General features: G+C 38.9%; 1 protein-coding gene across 1 annotated transcript in view; it reads left to right on the forward strand.

The window, feature by feature from the left end:
* The window catches only part of ALDH1L2 (aldehyde dehydrogenase 1 family member L2), a 36,622-nt gene that overhangs the window by 371 nt on the left and 9,877 nt on the right, over positions 1–26,374 (forward strand). The window contains 11 exon segments of the mRNA XM_005150427.4: positions 8,401–8,542; positions 10,747–10,981; positions 14,502–14,667; positions 15,446–15,547; positions 17,163–17,252; positions 18,319–18,453; positions 18,814–18,939; positions 20,355–20,446; positions 21,335–21,482; positions 23,786–23,905; positions 25,018–25,145. Of these exon segments, the coding sequence (XP_005150484.3) occupies positions 8,401–8,542; positions 10,747–10,981; positions 14,502–14,667; positions 15,446–15,547; positions 17,163–17,252; positions 18,319–18,453; positions 18,814–18,939; positions 20,355–20,446; positions 21,335–21,482; positions 23,786–23,905; positions 25,018–25,145 (1,484 nt within the window).

The raw sequence follows: 26,374 nt of genomic DNA on the forward strand, positions 1-26,374 counted from the left end.
AGAGCGCGCACAGCGCGGGAAGGTCAGAAGGGCTCCAGAGGGGGCTTGGTTTGGGAGCAGAAGCAGCATCTTGGCCGGCTGGTCTGCGGTGGGATCGCAGCCATCATCTGGGCTCTGCATCTTGTAGGGATGTGCCTGGAAACTGCTGGGAACAGGCACCAGCGATGCTGTGGTAAGTCCCAGTAGTCCTGTGTTGTGAACAATGTGAGTGCGGCTGTTCTCTGCCTCCCTCATGCTGGATTTGTCCAGTGAGAAGCTGAAGGTTGATTTCTCAGTTAGAAAGGACCATGTCCATTCCCACTGCTGGAAAGATGCCTATGCTTTGGCCTGGGGAGAATGTTTAGTTTAGTGACCTTCTCATTGCCAGTTTCTAGTTCTGGGATGGTGATGGGTTGCTCAGGTGGAAGTCTTAGTTCCTCTGCACCCCGTGGTTTAGTTTTTTACAGCTCTAAATATTTGTTCCAGGCCATCGTGTCGTGTTAGATATATGGACTGCAGAACTCTTGCAAGTGACTCCTCCCTGAAAGCCTTGCCCAATCCAAATTGTCCAGATGTATAGGTCTGGCAAGCTGAATGAGGCTGGGGGGAGACTTTTTCCTTTCCTAAAAACAGTTCTTTGTTTCATATTTGACTGCTTGGTTTAGGATAAGGACAGCACTCTGCCGAAGGTATCTACATGAGCTTATTATAATACAGAGATTTAACACAAGCTTTTTGGAAATGCAGTCAGCAGTGCCAAAAAATGTGAATGAATGACTGGTGAGAACACATTGCCTCTAGATGTGTAGATGGGAGGGGGAGGTTCTACTATAGGTTTCTTTCTATCTGGAAGCACTGGCATTCAGCACATGTTGGGGGAACCTCCGTAGAAATAAAGTTGCAGTACTGCTTTTCAAAGGAGGCAAAATTCTACATTAATTTTAAAAAAAGATGTAACATATGAAAATGTTCATTAGCTTCACTAAATTCTTACACAGAATAAATAAAAGAATGTAATCTTCATAGTAAGATAGTAAACTTCATAATCACAGTAGCAGTTACTAAATCTTTGTTTTCAAGAGATTTGATTAGAAACTGATAACCAATTGAATGTTAGGCACACATACAGAAACGCTAGTAACAGAATATTATTTTTATCTCTGAAATAAATATTCTTCTATGAATAGGTTTTGTAACAGTAGACTTTTCTGAGAGAAAAAAGTGTAGCTCTGACAAAATAGTTACCAGCCTTTGTCAGGCTGCTCTTGCTGCTTCTCCATGCTGAATTCTGTTTATTTATTTTCATTATCTTTGGTTAGGTATTTTTGAGGGGAAAAAACCCCCAACGTTAAAATATTGTCTAGTTTTTAATGAGCTGTTGTAAAATAAATGCCAGTACAGTATCAACAGATGGTATGGGCAGAATTTTTAATTAGGGAGGTGAAACTTAAATCTGTGCTTGCATATTGAGGCAGTGAAATAGTGGTATTTCAGACAAGTTGAGCATCCAAGATAAGATTGCTTCTACAAGCAGTTGTCAGGTTTTATGTTCTTTATCTTTATCTGGTTTTCTTCATCCAAACTGGGAGCACTAGAGTTTGGGAAAGAGACTTAATATTAATCTGTGTTATAATATAAGCAAAATAGAAGTTTAATGAAGAAATTAAAGTTCAGACAATGAAAACAATGGAATTATAGTACAGTGAGCACCAACCTTCTAAACTCTTATGAATTTGGTAGCACTGTCATAATAGCTACATTACCCTATGATCAGTTATAAAAGAAAGGCCTGATCTCTATAAGCTACCTGGATTGCATTGTTTGCCGTAACTAGGAATTGGATAACCTTACAAAAGTACAGCAAAATGTCCTATCTGATACTACATGACCAGTAACCTTCCAATTGATTCAGAGAAAACTCCAGGAACAAACTTGCCAACAAAGTTTTCAAGCTGACAAGCAGGTATTCTTTATTGCAGCGCCAGGAGACACAATTGTAACAATTTTGCACTAAACTGTGAACCTTGGTAGAAAGAAATTGCCACTGGTACTCCAAAGCGATATATTATCTCATTGAATAATGTTTTAATCATTTGTCTTGCATTATTTATCTTACAAGGGAATGCTTCTGGCCAGCCTGAAAAAGTATCTGCTAACACCAACAAATATCTATAATGTCTTTTTCTCAGTAATTCAGAAAAATCTATTTGCCGATGCTGTCCCAGATAACTTCCCCTCACAATTGTCCCAATTTGATTTCTATTTTCAGTTTTAGGATTATTCTGAAGACATAGCTGGCATTGTTTGGTCACTGATTGAACTGTGGTGTATAGATTTCTTCCTACAATTTGTTTGTCTAAGTATTTATATAAAGAGTTGCCACCCCAATGAGTTTTATTATGTTCTTCCTGAACTAACTTCCAGAGATGGTTGTAGGGGATTACAATTTGCCCATCAGGTATCTGAACCCAACCCTCTTTATTTTCCTGTCCTTTTAGATCTTGAATCAAATTTCTATCCTCTTTTGAATACCTAGGTTTAGATTTTCCAGTTGTTAGTTTGCTATCAGGGATTAAGGACATGATTTTAGATTGTTCAGCTGCTCATTTGGCTTCAAAATCAGCCAAATTATTTCCAATTTCCTGATCAGAGTCACCTTGTTGATGTGATGTCCTTTACAGTACATAATAGCTACTTCTTCAGGTAGCTGAACAGCTTCCAGTAATTGTAGAATTTCTGCAGCATGTTTAATCTGTTTCCCTTGTGTGTTCAAAAGTCCTCGTTCTTTCCAGATAGCACCATGTGCATGGATCACCCTAAATGCACATTTAGAATCAGTCCAAATGTTTATCCTTGTATCTTTAGCCAATTCTAGGGCTCCCATTAATGCTATTATTTCTGCCTTCTGGGCAGAGGTTTTCATGGGTAAAGGTTTAGCTTCTATTACCTGTAAAGTGGTGGTAATGACATATCCTGCCTTTTGTTCACCATTTTTCATGAAGCTACTACCATCAGTAAACCAAGAATCAGTATCTTCCAGATGTTTTTCTTTCAAGTCTGGTCAGAGTATACAGTCTCTATGGTGGCCAAGCAGTTGTGTGATAGTGGTTCTGTCAATTGTTCTTGCAAATAGGATGCTGGATTGACAACGTTAGTGACCACAATTTCTATATCATCTTGTTCCACAAGGGTGGCCTGATATTTTAAAAAATATGAAGGAGATAACCAGTGGGCTGCCACGGAATGGACAGTCTCCACAGTGGGCTCCTTTCTGTTCCAGGACTGCTGATACAACATGGGACACTAGCACAGTAATTTTTGTCCCAAGGTGAATTTGCGAGCCTCTTCAATATTCATGACAACTGCTGCCACAACTCTTAGGCATCTGGGCCACCCTTTGCTTGCTTCATCCAGCTGTTTTGAAAACCACATCACTGCCCTTCCGTAGGGTCCTGGTTTTTTAGCAAGGACTCCCAAAGCTATTCCCTGTTCTTCATAGGAATATAGCCAAAAGGATTTAGTTACATTTGGAAGTCACAGAGATACAGCTCTTGTTAGCTCTGGTTTTAAATTTCTAAAAGCCCCCTCTGCTGAATCAGTCCATTCTAAAGAGGGAGGGTTTCCCTTCAACAGTTCATATAGTGGTCTTACCAGAACACCATAATCATGGATCTGAAGTCTGCACCATCCAGTCATTTCCAGTAATGTCCAGAGCTCCTTGCCACTTGACAGTCATGGAGTCTGACAGATGACTTCTTTTCTAGCAGCTCCAAGTCTTTAGCAATTAATAGGTCATCCACATATTGTAATAGAGTCCCCATCTGATTAGGTGACTTCCATGAATCTAGTTCCAGTGCTGATTTCCAAAACTCATTGGACTGTTTTTAAATCCTTTAGGTAATACCTTCCAAGTTAATTGAGTTTCCCTTCCCGTGTCAGTATTTTCCCATTCAAAAGCAAATAAATTTTGGCTTTCTTTGGCCAATGGTAAGCAAAAGAAAGCATCCTTTAAATCCAGGATGGCAAACCATTTCTGATTATTATTCAATTTAGTCAATAAATCATACAAATTAGTTACTACTGGATGAATATTCTCTGCAATTTTGTTGATTGCTCTGAGATCTTGAACCAGTCTGCAACTTTTCCCATCCTATTTCTTTACTGTCCAGATAGGAGTATTATATTCCAATTCACATTCAATTAATAATCTATATTTTTAAATTTATCAGTGATTTTTTTTATTCCCTTTGATCTTCTAATCTTAAGGGATATTGTTTTATTCTAATTGGCCAGCCCCCCCTTTTTATTTCCACTTCAACAGGCAAAACATTTTTTGCCTTACCTGAAACTTCAGATGCCCATACTCCCAGATATACCTGATTAAGGTTTTCTTCTATTTCAGGGAGGTCCTCCTGTTTGCTTTTCTCCTGAGTTAGAGATAAACTCAAAACTGCAATTAACTGATTGGTTTTAACTCTAAATTCCATTTTGCCTTCTTTAAATGTTTATTCTCGCCCTAATAAAGATTTTAGAGAATTTGGCATGCATAAAAATTTATGCATTCCTATTTGTTTTCCCAATTTGTACTTTAAGGGTTTCAGAAAGAATGCCTCGGGTTTTTTGTTTTTTGGTTTTTTTTTGTGGGTTTTTTTTCCCCTTCTTTTTCTTGGTGGCCAGTAGCTCCCACATCTGTAACAAATTCTTTTATCTCAGATTTAACACCGAATAAGTTGCTCTTGCATCCACTAAAATTCCACTTTATTTCCTCTAGTCCCTAGTTTTAATTTAACCAGTGGATCTGCTAGGGTAGATTCCCCAGGTCCCTGTCAGTCTAGTTTCAATTCAGTCACTGGAGCCACCCCCTTGCACTCCGCCTCCCCCAGGGCAGTCTCACTTCCAGCGTCCAAACTTCCCATAGCACGCACACCGATCCGGTTCCACAGAAGAGCCCACTCCCCAGCCAGTTTCAAAGCAACCACTGCAGCCGGGGCTGTAGCATGACCCAGCTTTTTCTTTTCTACCTGTTCCTGATTCCAATACGCTCTCTATGATCCCTCCTTCACTCCCGTCCACACTTATTCAACAGCCCCTCAGTCCCGTCCGTGAACATGTCTGTTCCCACTTGTTTGCATGCCCCAGCACCCATCCCATGATCAAACACAGGAGCGGCGTGAGCTCCCCTCCTTTCCTCCTTGGTGTTCCTTTTTTTTCCCTCACAGTTGCTCACCCTGCTCTGCAGGGGCTGCAGATGCCTGCCTCTGCAACAGCACTTCTGGTTTAACCCTTTCGTAACTCTGAATGTGCATCTGCTGCTTGTTGCCAGTGACAGCGATCTCTTGCTCCTTATCAATATCAGATAGGACAGATGCAGAGGGTGCTCCTCTCTGAGGTACCTGTGATATATAATTTTCCAGCCTATCTTCCTGATTACTGCTTTTTAACTTTAAACATCTTTCCTCAATATCACAGGCTGAACAACATCTCTCCATCTTAAATTTCAATTTTTCCCTGTCCTTTTCCAAAGCCAAAATTAAGGGATCTGGTGGAGCTATATTAATTTTGCATTCAGTCTGTCACTCCACGTGGTTTCTTAAAGTGAAAAACATATCTGCATACATTACTTCATGACATTATCCTTGCGGCCTCAAAGCAACATTAATTGTAACAATGTATTATATTTCAGAGTTCCATTTTTAGGCCATTTTCCCTGATCTTCCAAGCTATACAATGGCCACCACTGGTTACAATATTTTACCAATGTTTTCTTATTTACCAAGCCCCCAGGAGACCCTCCAAGTTCTTTCTAGTGTGCCAAAAATGCACCCTAAAGGAGTCTTTTTCATGATCTCTTCACTCTGCTGATTTTCTATTATCAATCTCTCACTCACACACACTAGGGATCCCACAGACACATTCCACACAGCTACAACACTTGGAACAGAGACAGAGACTAAAATTCTATCAAACAAACCACAATTAATAGCACAGTTATAACATCCTGTCACTGATACCAAAATCACAAGACCAAAATCCCTGGCAGTGTTCAAGACCAGGTTGGATGAAGCCTTGGGTGATATGGTTTAGTGTGAGGTGTTCCTGCCCATGGCAGGGGGGTTGGAACTGGATGATCTTGAGGTCCTTTCCAATCCTAACTATTCTATGATTCTATGAAAATCCTTGATGTAACAAGCCCCAACAAGATCCAAAACCATTTCCACGAGACACCCCCTGCATCTTGCAGGACCCAAACCACAAGAAACCCCCTGCTTCTTGTGGGTGTATATCAAAGGGATGCTAGCAGCCAGGTATGCGCCTTTACCTACGGGATTTCTTAATCTCGATTTACGGAAGGCTTCCAAACCTTACGTACGCTTACCAAACCAACCCAATTACCAATGTAGTCCTTATGCAAGATGCCCTCTGCACCTTACTGACTATACAAAAGAAAAGAATACCTTTTTATGAAGATGGTCCTTGTCTGTGTAATCTTATAAAATTTACATTTTAATTGGGTATTATGCTGGCATGGTTTAAACACAGTCAGCCACACACTCTCCTTCTCCCCCATCTACCCCCCCCCCATTTTTCTTCCTCGCTCCCAGAGGGATGGGGAGCAGAATCAAAAGAATGCAACTCTCATGGGTTGAGATAAGAACAGTCCAGTAACTAAGGTATAACACAAACCACTGCTGCTACTACCAATAATAATAATGGTAAAGAAAATAACAAGGGAAGAGGATACAATACCACCCACTGAAACAAGCCTGACCCAGAAGAGAGAGTGAGCCCTCTCCTGTAACTCCCAGTTACCTCCCCAGGCATGATGGGCTATATGGTATGGAATACCTCTTTGGCTAGCTTGGATCAGGTGTCCTGTCTCTGCTTCCTCCCGGCCTCCCCTCCTCTCTGGCAGAGCATGAGACTCACAAAGTCCTTGACCAGAGTAAACATTACTGAGCAACAACTAAAAACATTGCTGTTATCAGCTCTGTTGCCAGGCTGAAAGTCAAAAACACAGCACTGCACCAGCTACTAAGAAGGAGAAAAATGACTGCTACTGCTGAACCCAGGACTTATGTCCACATTAAATTCTTCTAAAAAGATTTCCCACTTTCACAGGTCTAATTCAGCTTAAGTGAAAATGCTTGAGGAGAGTTTCCAGAAGAAGATACAGGTGGCTATAAGATCTCATGCAGTTGCTCAACTGTAATTTTTCAAAGACAACAAAAAATTAAGGACTGAATCTGTGGCCTGATCATGCAATCCCCTCCACGTACAGGATTTCTTTTCTTTTTTTTTACTCAGTAGAAATCCTGGCTTGTTTGTGAGTTTGGCTCCCACTTTCTACCGATGGCAGGTCATGTGTTAATGCACTACAAACAAATTGTCATTTCTAACCCAGATGGTAATAGAAATCACGCAACACACATATACCATTCATTGGAGAAGTAACTCAAGAATCACTGTTCATAGCATAATTACCAGATCCATCTTGAAATTGAAAACAGTCCCCATCTGAGTAACTTTCTGTAAGTGTATGACAGCAGAGCTGATTTGCTGCCAGGTGTGGCGTATCAAGCATGGACTCCAGTTCTGGTGAAATCTGAAAGCCTTTATTTCATGTGTCACATCCTTTTATAGTCTACTAAGTGCTAAGCAGTAACTTTCCATTCTTTTACTCTCTTATTATCCGGATTTAGCAAAACTACTAAGGGTTACAAATATTCACACTGTTTGGTCTGTCTTTGAAATGCACATCCGCCTTTATCTTGCAAACCGCCTGCTTTGTTTTGCTAACAGATCTTTTACCCTTCATAGTTCTCTTTACAGTTCCCAAGGCTTAGGCCCAAGCAGGGCATTAACATATGGTGTTTTCTTCATAGTTCCAAAGGCTTGAGCCCATCCAGGGCAACAGCACCTGGTATTTTCTTTACAGTTCTCAAGGCTTAAGCTGGGGAAGGGTGATAACGCCTGGATCCATTTAAATACAGAGTAAATCCCTGTAATAAAGGTTGTGTTCCAGGCACCAAAATTATGCCTAGAAAAAGTGTTTTATGTATCTGTTTTAAAAGATGTATTTTAATTTCTTATCTCATTAGTTCTATCTGAATAAGTTCATGGAGCCTGATATGCCCCTTGTAACCAGTAGTGGATCTGTCTTATGACAATCTGGGAAAGCCATATAAACATCAGTGACATTATCGGATGATACTTTCATGTTAAATGTGGTCTTTCAGAATTGCATATTGCTTGTCATTTATAAAAAATAATTATTATTCCTTCAAAGGTTATTTGGATAGAAAGATTCTTCCACTTTAAGCCGAAATGAACATTGAGCAAGAAAGTGCAAGAGAGAAATGTAAGCTCTAATGCATTTTCTTTGCATCCGATAACATGCCCTGTTTGAATTCTTTTTACCAGGCTTATCAACATAAGCTAAAGCTAGCCCTTATAGGTCAAAGTATTTTTGGGCAAGAAGTTTATAACAAGCTGAGAAAAGAGGGACATAAAGTTGTGGGAGTATTCACAGTGCCTGACAAGAATGGACAAGCTGATCCTTTGGGTAAGTGTAAGTTTAATCCAAATCTTAAAATTACAGGCATACGTAACAAACTTTCCTTTTTGTGGGAGGTGATATCTGTATGGAAATGACTTGCATATATTGTCCTTATAACACTGATTCAGCATAAGAACTATGCTTTAACAAACACAGGTCTCAGAACCAGTTTAACCTTGTCAATATTTAAAAATTGTTTCTAGCCATGAGGATATTTGAAAAATAAATTGATCTCTGAACCTTATTTGAATGTACATCCCAAAGGTAATTTTGAACTAGAAATGTATCTTAAAGCAAACAGTTGCTGAGCCAATACTCAAGCACAAATGTCTGTCATCTGTTTCACTGCTGGCTGTGACACTCAAGGTGTGGAGCCAAGACTGTTTATCCCTAGCTTTCTGCCGGTCCTGACAAGCTTGTATGCTGCAGTGTACCTGCAGAGCCTATTTCTCTTCCACCTAGACTATGGAAAAGAGACTGAAAACATTAGAGGACACTTTGCTCTGCCTTTTTTCCACTGTCAGAATGCATAAGGACTTTCTAGACTTCCTAAAGAAAGAGTTGCTGCTCGACAACAGAGTTGTACTCATAGAACAGAATCCAGCTGGACAAAGCAGCTACTTTGGAATAATCTGAATTGTAACCTTTTAGGGTTTTTTTTATTCACTGGCACAAAAATAGTGAAATAATATGATTAGCAAATAGAAGTGTCAGAATGGAATGTATTTTCATGGATAATCTGAAGTTAAAACTAACATTCTATGAGCTGTCTAAAGTTCAAATCTCTCTCAGTTCTGGGGTCTTTTTTTGGTCAGGTCCTGACATGTTTTTACAGAACTCTTATGAGAGAAGAATGAAATGTAACTTTTACTTGTGTGGACTATGGTGCTCCCAAGCTAGCATATAGTTCTCAAGTTTATTGCATTCTGTAATTCTACCTCATTAAAAGAGTTAATCACTTTAAAAGAGTAAATCACAAAGATTTAATTTGGAAGAAGTAGAGGAGGCAACTATTTGTTTAGAAAAAAACTATTCAACTCTTCAGCTCTGGGACCATCCCATAATACTTTTACATTATATAAACTTTTAGTGTGCAGTTATTACACTAGTAGATGTAATTGAGTAAATCTTCCATTTACTTTAATTGTATATTTACTTTAACTAAACCATAAAATTAGTTTATTGCTCTCCCAATATTAAAAAAAATTACCAGATACTTTATTGCTTTTTACTTCTAGATGACTCAAAGAGCTTAAGTCTCAAGTAAAATATAAAAATGTTTCTATATCCTCAGACAGCTACTATTTTTGTTTCTAAAAGAAATTGTAGTGCACACTAACTTCCATGGGCTTGTATTTAAGTATTTACTTAAGACCTATGTAATAGGCTAAAGATGCTTAGATCAAAGGCAAGATCCAGTTTCAGAAGTGCAAAAAAGAAAGTAAAGTATAAAAATGTGTATAGAAATATAAATTAGATGAATTTTCCACAATTATTCTTGTTTTCCCTTTTCTTCCTATTATGCATACAACTTAACAGATGTAGAGTTTGACTCTTGCTTTCTGTGATGAGATATTAAGCAGTTGCATAATGGAATTTATCAAACACCTGAAAATTCTCTCTACAGTTAGCGCAGTTGGTTTTTTTTTCTCATCTTTGAGCTTAAATTTGAGTGTAGCTCAAATAAAATGTGTGCCTCACAGATAAACAAAGGCATATCCAGAAGGCATCAGTAAACGGAATTTTGAAGAAATTACTGAAGACCACTATCATCTGTAATTATTTTCACCATATGCCCAAATGCTGCTGACACAAGTGAATCTTAGTTGTACGTAGTCATAGTCACATACAAACTGCTGAGTAGAAAACTAAGTTCTGCTAAACCAAGCCAGTTGCAGGCAAACTGAATGACTGGACAAGTAACTAAGTGTCATTGTTAAGTAGTCAGTAGCATTCATCATTCTTTTCTGCTTTCATTGGGTGACCTTAAAGTTGAGAACAAAGTAAGCTGTAGGAATGAGAATAAAAGACGGACTCAATAGAATATATCCAAGCCAAAGGTTTTTAGACAGCTTACAGAACAGCACAAAGGGCACTGTGTAATCATACTCTTGATCTGCTTGACTTGTCATGCAATATCTCTCTGGTTCCAGTTTAGATTTTTAACACAAAATGTTAATTAAAAAAAATTTACTTTTCTTGCCCCTCAGCACTGGCAGCAGAGAAGGATGGAACTCCTGTTTTTAAGTTCCCCAGATGGAGAGCTAAAGGCAAGCCTATCCAGGAAGTAGTTGCAGCCTACAAATCGGTTGGAGCAGAGTTAAATGTCCTTCCATTCTGTACACAGTTCATCCCCATGGATGTTATTGATTGCCCAAAACATGGCTCAATTATTTACCATCCATCCATCCTGCCACGCCACAGAGGAGCTTCTGCAATCAACTGGTGAGTTTTGTGTATCGAAACTATGTGTGTGTCCGATTAGGATGTTAGTCTGTACCCATTACTCACGTAAACGGGTGTTTACATCAACAGTTCTGTTGTCTTGCAAGTGCTCTGAAGGAACTTCACTGAAGCAGCTGAGTATTTGGTTCATGAGCTGCATTTCATACCTGAGATTCATTATGATTTCCAATTCAAGTGCAGCTGTTACTCTGGGAAGGACAGTGACATACAGTGATCTGTACATTCATATATTTTACTTATATAGGCAAAGCTACAGTCTGGAGTTTTCATAGGCAGGACACAGCCCTTGTAGCTCATTCCCCACAAGCACTAGATATGTGTCACAGCGGGGCTTGATTCAGTCTAAGGGAAGGGAGGAGAGAGAAGAGAATCTACAAGAATAAAACCTTATCTTGCTGTCCTCCTGAGTGATGCAGAAAGCTAGATTCAAAATGTTCCTGTCAAAGAACTACACTGTAATCATACCCCAGTGGACTTAGATCTAACATTCTTGTGACAACATAAATGCCATTATCACAGTGTTTAAATTCAGTCAGAAATTGCCTAAATATGAAGGAATAATTTTAAAAGAACCTTACAGGCAGCATGGTGATTAGCTAAAGACACAGTATTGTCGATTCAAAGCAAAAACGTACTTTGCTTTTTTTGTATTTTTAATCCTTAATGGGAAAAAAAATGCTAAGGTGAAGTACTTAAACAGAGGAGTAGAGGAGACTGTTAGAGATGTAAGGAAATTCTTCAAAAATGGCAGTAGTGTCCAAGTAAGTAAAATCAAGAAGACCATAAACTCTGGCAAATCAGATGAAAAATGAGAGTAAGGCAGTCCAGGAAAAAAAAAAAAAACAGACCAACCTTTTAAAGGTATAAAATTGAATCATAATAATTTTCCCAACTGTGTTCAAGGTGGGAGGTGTGTAGAGTGATAGGGGTGATTTTAAAAAGGTGCTTATCAAAGAGAATACTACAGTAGGAAGTGTGTGTTGGTATTCAGGATGGAGTAGCATAAGATCGTATTACCACAGAGCCCCTCTTTGTGCAGAACAAGTCAGAACAATCTCTTGAGCTGAACTTTTATTAAACTGATAAATGAGTAAGAAATCTTTCCTCAGGACCAGGGGATGTTCAAGCAAAGGTTCTGCAGGTTTGGGACAGTCTGCAGCATTTCTGTTCCTTCAGATTGCATTGGTGCAGGAGACTGGAAAACAGCAAGAGAATAACAGTTTTAAAAGGGCTGAAAAGGGAAGGAAGAAACTTTAGATCAGTCACTTTGATTTTGATCTAATAAAGAATACCTTTCCTGCACAAGTGGGTGAATGTGATAACATGAAAGTGAGGTTAAGAAAGTGAGAAGTCAAATTCAAAGTTAAAAACCGTAAGGTAATACACATGAAGGGAAAAATACTTATATGTAAGCAGTAATAAAATTCAAGTTAATGGTTGCCACTCAGAAAAGAGGCCATGGAAGGATGTTAAATACTGTCTGCATCTAATTTAGAAGAGGAAGAAACTAGAAATGCTTCAGAATAGGCTAAGAAAGATGATCAAAGGAATAGAACAGTCTCCACATGATAGAAGACTAGGAGTCTTAGGGCTGGAAAAAAAGGTCATTGGGAAGGAAATATACTAGCAGTGTATTTAGCCATGAAAGACATGAAAAGGTGAATAAGAAATGATTGCTCATTCTTAATCAAAAGTTAGAGGGCAGCCAGCAGAGACATCAGGGAGTAGAATTTGATTAAATAAAGGAGGACTCTGCAGTCTGTTGTTAAATGTGAAACTGCATGTCTAGACAGCTCTAGAAGGGGAAAAGTTAATCAAGATCTATTCCACAGGAAGATGTAGATACAAACTCTCAGGAATTTCCTGAGATGAAGAAATGAGAGTGTTTCCCAATGGTATACCACCAAGTCTTGCTTTATTTTGCCTACTCGTTCTGTAAGCATCTATTTCTGCTTTCTCAGGCAAAGGCTTTTGTCTCAAGACCTTTAATCTAAGATAGGATTCTCACACCATTCTTGTGTTTTGTCCTCGCACACCTTGCCCCCATCACAACTTCTTCCACATGTTGTGGCTACAGCCCTGCTACTCATCAGACCTTTTTCCTTCACAGCGTGACCGAGGAAGCCTGTGAGAATTAGGCATTGCTAAAGGGGCACCAGGCACGGGCAAGGGCCCTGGTCCTCTTGAGGGTTCCTCACTTCAACCTTTACAGCCTCTTCTAGCTGTTGCCAGCTTGCTATCAGCAGCAGTCTGCAGAGGGAGCTGTTGGACAGCGGAGGGGGACGCAGTAGTTACCATGTCGCCTATTCAGCATCAGGGACACTTGTGTGCAATATATTCCTCTCTTCCAGTGCCATCCTGAGGTCATCCACCTCTCACGAGGGTGCTCTTTTGCAATTTTTAGTATAAAACAGAAAAAGTGATGCTCAAATGGGTGAAACATCTGATATGGGCTAACAAAAGTTCTGTAAGCTTTTACTTCTGTTACACTTGCCAACTTCCCCAGTTGTCTTTGGAGTTTGTTCTTTGTTCTGCACAAACGTGTGATTTATTCCTTTCAATTATGTAGGTTTCAGTGCCTACAATTAATATTGTCAATTAATATTTTTACAATCAAAATTTTATACACTTGAACTTTCAAGTGCATAAACCCGATGTCAGGTGATTCTCATATATGGACTGCCAAGGAAGTACTTACATGAGATAAGTCTGACTGAAAACTGCATCGGTGTTTGAATGGATAAAAAAGGTTAAAACAATGCAGGAAAGATCTATCTCTCCATTTGTGGCTGCTCCCTTAAACACACTCCTGTTTGATTCCATCATTCTGAGACACATGCAGTTCCAAAGGAAAATTGGAAGGTCTAACTGGCTGAAGTTCCCTTCAGACTCGGAGGCAGATCCTGAGCTAATGTAAATCAGCATAGGTCTATTTTAAGCAGGGCTGTATGTTCATGTACAGCAGCTGCAAATCTGACTGGATACAAATTCCCTTAATAACTTTTCTGGAAACAGTTGCATACCCATCATTTTCCAGTCCTAGTTTAGATCTTTTTTCAGCTGTGAGACAGCTGTACTTTCCTCTCTGACCTTCAGGTAAGTCATGAGGCTTAGATAATTACAGTAAGCAATTATGCATTATTGAGACAATATGCTGTCTAGATGCTTCATCTTTCAAATTACATCATAACTATTGCACATCTTTTGCTTTGTGTGTCTTACCACTAGTAATACTTGAAAAAAAATTATCACAATGAACTCTGTGATAAGACACATGGGATTCAGTTGCAGCATTTATGTCACTTTGTGGAAGCCACACATCAACAGTATCAAAACTGTGTGTTCCTGACTATGAAATGAACAATGAAACTGGTATTAAAGACAGCCAGGATTTTCTTTTCTATCTATCTAAAGTAAATGAATGTGTAACAGAAGGGTTGATATCCCCGGCTACTTTCATACTGTCTGTACTTATCCTAAGGCTGTTTTTTATGTCCAGGACTTTAATTCAAGGAGATAAGAAAGCAGGATTTACTATTTTCTGGGCTGATGATGGCTTGGACACTGGACCAATCCTTCTGCAGAGAGAATGTGATGTGGGCCAAAATGATACTGTGGATGACCTGTATAACCGGTTTCTCTTCCCAGAAGGAGTAAAGGCTATGGTATGTTCATCTGTATTAAATATCAGCATTTTAAGAGGAAGAGAAAAGCATGTGCACGAGTTTGAGAGTAGAAGGAATACAGGCAAGATGCATGCATTTGGAAGGCACATGTTATGGTGCTCAGTCAAATCCTAGAATTCAGTGGAGCTGCACTGCTTCAGAACAGCTGAGGAGGTAGCCTCAGAGTATTTGTTGCTGGCAGCAGGCAGAGCATACCCCATTTCCACAGAAAGCAAGAAGGCAAATTTGTTTGGAATATGGCTTTTTCCACAGATTTCTTGAAAAAGAGGAGGGGGATGGTGTTTTATAGTCAAAGCTGTGGTGGATTTGCTTTGGATTTTTTATGCTTGTCCTTTTTGTGTATTGCTTTTAAATGAAGAAAAGAAAATGCATAAAAAAATACTCAGCATGACTTCTTCGAGATTTTCCTTCCCTCTCCATTTAAATGCAGAGAAATAACATTTTGCAGAAAGAAAAAGAAAAGAGTTGAATGCAATCATACAGAGCCACATTCTTGTCCTGCAGAATTTAGGCAGCTGGTATATGTTTGGTGACTAGGCACTTTCATCAAATTTCTGAGGCTGTTTCTTTTGTCAAAGAGGTTTAAGCATGTGTATGTTAATCAGTGCAGCACTGGTCACCTAGACTTTGGTAATCTTAGCTTTTAAAAATAAACCAGTTCCCCTTGTGGCAGAAAGTCTCTTGCTGTTGTTCCCAAGTATGACTGAGGAAAAAAGGTAAACCAAGCTAACATTACCTCTGTTCCTTTTTTACTTAGGTGGAAGCTGTACATCTAATTGCTGATGGTAAAGCCCCTCGTATACCTCAGCCTGAAGAAGGGGCAACATACGAAGGCATCCAGAAAAAGGAAAATGCAGAGGTATGTTAAATAACATTGCATTCATGAATGTCACTAAAAAAGTTATTAACTCAGATTACAATAGTAGTAATATGTAGTTAACACGAATTTTAACACAGTTGTTTCTTCACCTCTTATTCCTGGGTTAACTCCAGTGATGCATGTAGTGGACCCCAGGTAAGTTCCTATTCCCTTTCAGCAGTTACAGATATTTAGAAATCTGATGTTTGTTCACCAAGTTGGGATCATCTACACACAGCTAGATGGTAGCTCCACAGCATTGAATAGATATCTCTGTTTACCAGCAGTCCATACTAAATTCTTTACCAGGAATAGATCTGATGTTGGGAAAATCAAGTGGCACCTTTCCTTTTGGCACTAGGATAAAAAACCAAAACAACAGGTCACATAAACAACAGATAAAAAAAAACTATTTAAACACCCATGTAAGAATTACATTGTACAAGCATCCCCCCCTGCATTAGCTGGTCCCCACCTGCATTCGCTGGATCTTCTTTGTGGTTGGGAAGCCCACCATAAAATGATAGTGAATGCTGGATGTTTTACCTTTTCTTTTCTTTTCTTTTCTTTTCTTTTCTTTTCTTTTCTTTTCTTTTCTTTTCTTTTCTTTTCTTTTCTTGATCAGTACAAAATCATAAAAAAGGTGAAAAAAAAGGAAAAATTATTCCAACAATTTCAGTCTCTTGGCCACAGTGAATATAGTCCTTTCTACCTGAAGCATTGTAGGAGATGCTTTTTATCATAGTCCAATTCCTGGCTTGCTTCAGAAATAAATAGCTTTGAATAAGGATATTTTTATTCATCGCTTTAACATAACATATAGGGAGCTTCCTTGGAATGAACTAGCTTAATCTCCCTGCTGTGTAACTATTTTTATTGGCTTATAACTTACTTCTAAATATTCTTTGTGCTTAAACTAAGAAGGATGCTGGATACTGGAATGTTGTTATTTAATGGCTATTCTGATACTTTCTTTAGTCATTTTGTACATACACTCACAATACTGCAAAGATAAAAGAATATATTTTCATTGGTGTTAGATATTAGATATACATGACATTCTTAAAACATTTTTTTTTCTCAAAGTCTTGCAGGAATTGGAAATTGTAGCAGGGATGCTATTTCTGAAACAATTTATAAAGGGTTAGTAAATTATTTGAAAATATTTCAGTAGAAGCTTGTAGATTTAGTAAAGAACTTAGAATCCAAGCTGTAAACAGATAATTTTCAGCAGAAAGTGATAGCCCAGATGTACACTTATTTATATTTATACTATTCTTGTTAACTTTGTTAGCCATAATATTATTTGTGAATTAATACCCAGCAGCAAGAGTTATACTTTCATTATATTAGTGTGAAAAGAAGAATCTATGAAAAGATACAGACTGCACAGAACACAGAAGAGCTAAGAACATCCCATTTGTTATGTCTTTGGTGATTAGCCATCTGGAGATTACTAATCGTTCTTTGTTAGACCAGATATTTACTGTATTCTAGATGTATGAATGGCTGAAAAGGAAGGAGGGAGAATTTGTAATTCTTATATAGGAATATATTACTAATTTGATTTGTACCTACACAGAGGAGAATTAGGTGGCATGTCTTGATTTCCTAGATCTCCTGGGACCAACCTGCAGCATCTTTGCACAACTGGATTCGAGGGCATGATAAAGTTCCTGGAGCATGGGCAACAATAGATGGCCAGGTATGGTCTGAAAGCCAGAAATATATTATTCTTTTCTATATCTTCTTTTTGACCTTTTTTTAATTACAAAACTAAAGGTGTCTATACAGGTGAATGCAAATGAGAGTTACACTGGAGTAGCTCTCATTTGGTGACTGCATGTTTTGTATATATCTAGAACAGGCACCTACACAAATGTACAGAATACAATAGTTAAGATATTTTACTTTAAATTATAGCTCCATTTAATTCAATGAAAGATTAGAGTAATGTATGAAAAAAAATGGGCATGGTACAAAGCAATAAGTAAGAAGGGTAGAAGCAGACTCTGCCAGTCATTTTGGGAGGTAGGCATGCATTGCAGCATAATGCAACCCATGCAACAGTGGGCAACATCATAGTATTACCAGCAAAATGAAACACTGTCAGCTACTGAAATAACAAAGGTTTTGTTTTAGAGATTTGTGCCTAGGTCATATGCAGAAATAAATCTATCTCATTTTATCCAACCCCAGCCACTTCATTTCAGCATATTAAAAGCACTATACAACTGGTCCACATTGTACTTACATAAAATATTTTCAAATCACATTGTTTCTTGGCTGTGATGTCCATATTTTGTTACTTAACTGTTATTCATCTGCTAGTAGGCTGCTCCAAAGCCTGGTTTCTACGTAATGTCTAGGAACTGTCACTGATTTGGGACCCCAGAAAGAGCAGATGAGCCCGAGAGAGGCAGTGTTCAGCATTGCCAGCATGGGAGAAGAGATGGATTCCACCATTCAGGGCCAGGCTTCTGCTTGTGTCTCACTCTGAGCATGCACTGTCAAATCGTGCTTCCCTTTCTGCGCTGGTTCCAGCATGCACATGGTTACAGCTAAGCAGCTTTGCAAGTTTAAGCAGCTTTGCAAGTTTAGGCAGCTTCTGAAGTTTTACATGTTCTGGGTTGTGAAGATACAGAAATAATGTTGTAACATATTTCCCATGTCTAGGTAGTTTTATTTATATTATGTTAAAGCTTCAAAATACTATCATTATTAGAACTTTAGAGCATGTTGAGGATCTGTGCACTTTTAATTACTTTTAGGTGGTTACCTTTTATGGATCATCATTACTTGATGCTTCAGTGCCCACTGGACAAGAACTGGCAATAAAAGGTGCTTCAAGACCTGGGCTTATAACCAAGAATGGCCTAATCATTTTTGGTAATGATGGAAAGATGGTAAGTACTCACCCTGGCAAACATGAACATGGATGGAGTAACTAGCAAGAAGTGCAAGTAGGATAGAATTGTCAAGCTATACAAATCCAGCTGCTAATGACAGCGAATTCACTTGGAGTTTATCAGTCCTCTGCTATCCTAGGAGAAGGTATTAATGTTTTGCTTCTCTCTCAATCCATATTCATTTCCAATATGGATTAAAATGTACTAACACTAGGAAAGAATCTGAAAGACAGGTAGGAACTTTACTGCAAGCAATTTACTTCGCTATTTCAACAACCATATTAATGCCTAAAAACTCTTCTCATGAGAATGTGTTACGTCCCAAATAATTTAAAATCATATCCTCTCAATTTTCAGGTGCTAGTGAGAAACCTGCAGTTTGAGGATGGAAAAATGATCCCTGCATCTAAGTACTTCTCTACTGATGAAACAACTGCCTTGGAACTTACAGAAGAGGAGAAAAAGATGGCAGAAGATATTAAGGTAATTCAGTAACCTGCTTTAGTAGGATATTACTTCAGACAAGAGTATTACATATTTCTCATTATAGGCAAGGCATATCTTCCATTTAGCTGTGCAAACTGTTTTTTGATAAAAGGCACTCCTCAAAGAGTATGGGGTTGAATCTTCAGTTACTGACATTAATTAAGGTGAAACTGGGAATTCATTAGAGTACTTATACGTCACTTTAGAAAGTTTTGTTTCAGATACAAGTGGTACAAAGACAGTGATTGCAGGGTCAGTTATGGTAAATATCTATTAACGATGAAGGTGGGAGTGAGGAAAAGCAAATGGAGCTTTGCCTCACAACAGTGAGGTTTTCAGCACTGACAGAGTTAGGCAGTTATGAAAACCTTTCTTCACTATGCTGTTACTCACTAGGATGTGCTCAGAGTGGTCCTGTTGGACAAGCTCCAGGGAGTCTTAGAACAGGAGCCTAAAAGAGAAGAGCAGCAGTTTTCTCACTGTACCTGCATGCACTGTCTCTCTTCTGCTGTAGGCACACGCAAGGTGCTAGCTGGCAGAGGGATGCAGCAGTGGGGCAACTCTGATAACCAGAGAGGTACTTTTCTGTCCTCTCCTGTAATCCTTCCCTCTGTAGTGAGTGTCAGGGGCTTAGCTGAAAGCCACATTTGTCATTAAAGTTTTGTGCCAGAGCAAATGAATCGCAGATGTCTTCCCTTCTGTTTATTCTCCTACAGGGCAAATACTTTTTGGCAAAGATCTGGCAGTTTGATGCATTAATATTTCAAACTGCTGCTTCAAGAATACCTTCAGCCTGCTTGTCAGCAGTTTGAATGCTGCCTGGAGCTATTGACTGACTGAGACAAGAGCAAAAGGAAATATAAACTATTCTGTTCATAACATGACCTGCTAACTCTGAAACCTAATTGTAATTAATTGAAATAATACTTTACCAGTTATTTCACTATTCATGTTAGCAGAAATCTCCATCTCATGTGTGCAGTTTAAACTGCTTCTCAGCTCTGTCCAGGTGCCAGAAATGCCATCAATCCAGACACAAAGTGCTCCAGGCTGTCCTTGCCGCTGCTGTTGATGTATTACAGAATGCAATGGGAAGTTACTATTTGGAAGATAAAGTTCTTAAAAAAATGAGCATGAAAATTGTTAGCATTATACTATTCAGATTTCTTGCCTGATTAGATGAAATTACCATGGACAAAATCATAGATTTAGATAATTATGCTGATGAATTTATTGGTTAACATCAGATCTTTAGACAGTTACAGACTACCCTAAATTCATTTTCTGGTTTAGAATCCTTTGAGATAATACGTGCTGTAGGCACAGATACCACAGAAAATACAGTTTGAGAAATACTTCTTGCAATTAGAGGATTATTCACTATTGCCTCAATTATTTTTATGTATTATTAGGCTATTTGGAAGGGAATTCTGAGCCATGTTGCTGTAATTGAGGATTCCACAGACTTCTTCAAATCCGGAGCATCCTCTATGCATGTTGTCAGGTAAAAAATATTCAAAATAATGACATTTTGAAGCCAACCTTAATGGAAACAAAGTTTTCCTGGTGCTTTTAAATCAGGGTTCATCAAGTAGTGTTAAAAAAAAAAATCCCTTTATATTTTCCAATACTCTTAACTATTCCCTTTCCTACCTTTGAAAATGAGGTATGCTTTTGCTGTACAAATTAGGAGATACTGATGTAATCCTGATGTCTCTACGGAAGGAAAATTCCCTGTAGCTTCAGAAACATCATCCCCATGGGGGGAGCACAGTGATGCCCAAACTTGTCTGCATGCAGTGACAAGTATTTCAAGACCAGGGGGGCTGACTGGGAAGCTGAACAAAGAACTCCACATAGGGAAAGAGTACCCTTTCACAGAAAGAATTGAGCCCATGCTTCCAAGTGCATTGAGCTTATCTGGTGTTGGGGTCACATCAGCTACTTTCCTCTTGAAATTCAGCTGTTCCAGGCCATACCATAAAAACCAGCATTTCAGTGTTTTGTTTGTTCATTTCTTTTTTTAACATATTGATCATTGTCCATATTACTTACCAGTCTCATAGAGCTCTGAATGTCGTCCATGTATGGGGTAGAGTAGTCCCATATACTATTTTATCTATCAATATGTACTGTTTGTCATTTATTCCAAAAGTTTACCTAAGACTATTCCAGAACTGACATTTTGTTTTCCATAACACCCCCAATTAAACCAACAGATTTCAGTAAAATGCACGTCCTCCATGCTAGTGTTGTCAGAGAAACACATTCACATATTCAGATGCATGCAAACCGGTGCCCAGTTTTGATCCTTTTCAACCTTCTAATGATTCAATTATCTGAAGAATTCTTTTATTTATAACTAAACTTATTCTTTCTTCAACATCTTTAGAATGCTAGAAGAAATTAAGCAGAAGTATAGTGGCTTCAAACTACAAAATGAAGACGTGTACATAGCCACTAAGTTTGCAGACTTCATTCAAACGGCTGTCAGAAAATTCAGAGGAGAAGACAAGGAAGAAGAGTTAGTAATTGATTATGTAAGACCTTTTATTCTGCTTTTATTGCTTAGTCTTTCTTGGTTTTGGGGGGAGGGTAGACAATGCTATTGGACTGCATGATGCAGTAGGAAAAGCAAACAAATATTTGATTATAGAAACTCTTATTTGTGATTTTTTTTCTGTTTTTATATATTTACATTTGAAATGGAAGTAATATATGTAATATCACTTAACAATATTCCAGAAACCAAGAACAAACAGTGGAGTAGCTTACACATGGGCAGATATTTGCACTCTCCTGCCAATATGCTTCAGTCAGAACGGCTCTAGGCTTTCCACTTTGCAGAAGCAAACAGTGTTAGATTTTTCTCCTAAGACTTTCTTCAAAAAATATGTGTGAGAGGAGGATTTTGTGGGTTTTTAAATCATTAAGCAGGGCAGGATTTCTTGAATATGGGAATTATGCTTTTGACTGACATCCACTAAGACCAACCTTAACCAGGGTTAGTACTGGTTTGAATATAGAGATCTTGTGATTGGAGAGACATCAATTTGATAGGTGGACCACTCAGTGGATAAAGAACTGGCTGGGTGGCTGCACGCAAAGAGTTGTGGTCAACAGTTCAATGTCCAATTGGAGACCAGTAACAAGTGGTGTCCCTCAGGGATCGGTGTTGGGACCGGTCTTTTTTAACATCTTTGTCAGTGACATGGACAATGAGATTGAATGCACCCTCAGCAAGTTTGCCGATGACACCAAGCTGTGTGGTTCGGTTGATGCGCTGGAGGGAAGGAATGCCATTCAGAGGGACCTTGACATGCTTGTGAGGTGGGCTGATGCCAACCTCATGAAGTTTAACCATGCCAAGTGCAAGGTCCTACACCTGAGTCAGAGCAATCCCAGGCACAGCTACAGGTTGGGCAAAAAGGAAATTCAGTGCAGCCCTGTGGAGAAGGACTTGGGGGTGTTGGTAGATGAGAAAATGAACATGAGCCAGCTTCAGTGTGAGCTTACAGCCCAGAAAGCCAACTGTATCCTGGGCTGCATCAAAAGGAGTGTGACCAGCAGGTCAAAGGAGGTGATCCTGCCCCTCTACTCTGCTCTCATGAGACCTCACTTGGAGTATTGTGTGCAGTTCTGGTGTCCTCAACATAAAAAGGACATGGAACTGTTGGAACAAGTCCAGAGGAGGGCCACGAGGATGATCAAGGGGGTTGGAGCACCTCCCATATGAAGACAGGCTGAGAAAGCTGGGGCTGTTCAGCCTGGAGAAGAGAAGGCTGCATGGAGACCTCATAGCAGCCTTCCAGTATCTGAAGGGGGCCTACAGGGATGCTGGTGAGGGACTATTCATTAGGGACTGTAGTGACAGGACAAAGGGTAATGGGTTAAAACTTAAACAGCAGAGGTTTAGATTGGATCTAAGGAAGAAATTCTTTACTGTTAGGGTGGTGAGGCACTGGAATGGGTTGCCCGGGGAGGTTGTGAGTGCTCCATCACTGGCAGTGTTCAAGGCCAGACTGGATGAAGCCTTGGGTGAGATGGTTTAGTGTGAGGTGTTCCTGCCCGTGGCAGGGGGTTTGGAACTAGATAATCTTACGGTCCTTTCCAACCCTAACTATTCTATGAGTCTATGATTCTAAGGGAAGAAATCTGCTTAACTGTCTCAGAGTATAGCCATTGGCATTCGGGGAAAATATGATTTCTCTTTCATTTTACTCTTTTGTCCACTCCTAACAGCTACTTGGGATGCTATCTCTTTCATGGACAACCCCTTGTCATGGGGAAAGAGCTTGCATGTCCTTGTGAGGTTGAGAGCTATGCTGGTGGTCCATATGCCTCTGGTAGGGTCTCCTATGCCAGACAGGTCTCAACTGAAGGGTCAGACAAAGTGTGTCCATGGCAGGATGGGCTCACTAGTCTTTGGGCAAGCATCCTAGGAGAAGGACGACTCTAACTTCAAACCTGGGCAGATGGAGCTTGCTTAGCCCTGTAAGGCCATCCATCTAAAAGAAGGGTACTCTAATCAAACCTACAACCTGAGGACTTTGCTGCCACTGTCCAAGCTTGCTAGGCCCTGGCTGATAAACCTCAGGTGTAATGGGTGGGGCCAGTTTTGCACATGCTGTGCCTCACCTAAAAAATCCACTGCGCAGGCCCGAAGGGTTTACCCACACTTGCTCCCAAATCTTCATTCGTGAAGTCAAGCCATGATGATGATGAAGATTAGGATGCTAAAAATTCATCTGGACATTGGCTTCTGATACCAAAACTTGTTCAGCCACATTAAAATCTTAGTTATTAAAAATGTAAATAAATTTGTTGTTTATTTCACCCTTAGGTTTCAAAAAATACGAACAACATGACTGTGAATATGCCATACCAATGTTTCATAAATGGGCAATTTATAAATGCTGATGATGGAAAAACATATGACACCATAAATCCAGCAGATGGATCAGTAAGTAATTTCTAAAGATTATCAATACCAATTTATTTCAATTTCTTTGCCTACTAAAAAAATCTAAACCACTAACTCTGAATAGGTGCTAATTTCAAAATGTACAGGACACATTAAACAGCCCCTAGAAAATAATGTGAAGTTTCAATTTACTTCTCACCTTGTATATTCTACAGTTTTTCCATTTCAGTCAAGCTGCACAGCAAAAAAAAACCCCTATTTCCAACTCAGCTATTACATGAATTTCCATACCCAGCTGTATGTTTTACTTTGATTTCATTCTTGTTTAGCTTTGCAAACAAAAAAATGCTGAAGTTTGGTTGCTAAAGAAGTTTTTCTTGTAGGTTATTATATATATATTCTGACAGTCATCAACTTCAGTTTTTAGTTTACTTTTTTTCACAAGTCTCATGTCTTAGGGCAAGTGTGACTTCAAAATGTCCCTTTAAATTCCCAGTAAGAAAAATAACTTTTCAACAGAAAAATGCATACAGTTGCACATCAGTCCTCTGTGTCCGTGTAATTGCCATTTAATTATGAAGTAAACAAATTTTGCTGAAATCAATGCCACAAATATCATTGTTATCAGAAGTCAGACTCTGGTACCTTTCCTGAAACTCATTACAGAATGAAATAAAAGCAATAACAATTCTGTATTAGGATTTACAAGATGTGCATTTGTAGAACTCAATCATCATAAAATATGGTGTGTGTGTATAGTGGTTTATGGTAACAGAAACTCCATTTCTAAGAAATGGAATATACTAAACATTTTAGCTTGTTTAGGTATCAGATCATTATGCCACATATGAAGACTTCCAACTTTTGTAATACCACAGTGATTTCATACGTGGAAAGTGAGGGTGAAATCCAGTGGAATATCACAGCATCTTGCTGTGACAAAGAAGAAAGACCTGGGAATCTGAGTCCCTGCAAATCCTGCCACATCAGTTGTGGTTGAAGTTTTTGCAGCTTAACTCTGCTTGTGAAAACTACTGGGATTGAGGATATTAAGTATTTGCTTATACCCAGTCAAGAAGTTTAGGAGGAAGGAGTATGAGTTCGCATCCCAGCCTTTCAGTTTGGGCTAACACAATGGTACCTTTGGACAGGTAATAGCCAGTGTATCTTCTGCTTCATTGGCTGATGTTGACAAGGCAGTGGCAGCAGCAAAAGAGGCATTTGAAAATGGTGAATGGAGAAGAATGGATGCAAGGGAAAGAGGGCGACTCATGTACAGGTATGTGAAGGGCAGCTTGTATCTGTTTTGTTCCTCTGAAGAATTGTTCCGTACCTTTTCTAAGTATGATGGATATTCATAATCCCACTGTCAGAGGAATCAGACATCCAACCTAGACTGGTAGCTAAGGAAGAGGAGCAGGGGAGAATATGATTCCTGCAGTAGGGATACATGGGTCTATGTCCTGTTGTAGTCAATGCAGCAGAACATTTGTACATTAATATTTGAACATTTATAGAGCTGTAAGACTTTTTACTTTGTTTAATACTTCAGCTGTAAATTCTCCTCCCCTCTTTTACCATATCCTTATGACCCAAGTAGATGTAAAAGGAAGTATTAAAAAATCTTATGTTTCACAAAGCACTGCAGGTATCTTAGCAAAAGAGATTAAAAGCTATACTGAAAACTCTACTTGTCTCATAAGGTATGTGATGAGGCCTCAGAAAAAGGCCTGCAGGACTTGTAAAGAAGTTGAGTAGTCATTACAACAGCAAATGGGCAAGTCAGAACTCATATTAAAGTTTAATACAGTTGAACACATAAATCTTTCATGAGTGTGCACAGATTCAAAGCATATATGAACTTGGTTTAATTTGTACTAAGAATGTGTATAAGTGCCTGAAGTCTGTTAACTCTGCCCTGAGTAGAAACTGAGTAGTTCTTTGAACTACTGCTCTGTGTTTTACACTTGCAAGATCTGCAAGAATAACTGTTGGGCATATAGAAAATGTAAACTCCCCTACACTGCATAGATTATTCCTAGATTAAATCTCTTCTTTGCTTAGGTGACTGCGTCTCAGGGGTAGCTAATATGAGAGTGTTTATGTTGCAAACCATTCCCAGTATGAATAGTACCTCTTTCTGGTCAACCTTAATTCAAACAAGGCCCCTTTTTCTCTGCCTCTGCTCAACTAGAGATTTTGTGTGCTGAATCAAAGAGAAGGTTTGTACCATTAAAACCCCTAGCTCTACTACTTTGTCTCAAGGAGTCATTAATGGAAGATACTAAGCATGCATTAAATGGAACCTTCTCCTTTGTCCCTGACATGCTGTATCCATTCTTTTACACACTATTGCTGATGCCCTGACATGTAGCTGGGTCTCCAAGTTTAAACAGGTATTAAAGAGTAGTTTTCCACATCTCTGAAAATGCTTTAAACGGATAGAATATATATAATGGAAAAATAGGTTTCACACTCAGTATGAATAACTCTTTACAGGATGTGAAA

Source organism: Melopsittacus undulatus, chromosome 5 (genome assembly GCF_012275295.1).
Source record: "Melopsittacus undulatus isolate bMelUnd1 chromosome 5, bMelUnd1.mat.Z, whole genome shotgun sequence".
NCBI lineage: Eukaryota > Metazoa > Chordata > Aves > Psittaciformes > Psittaculidae > Melopsittacus > Melopsittacus undulatus.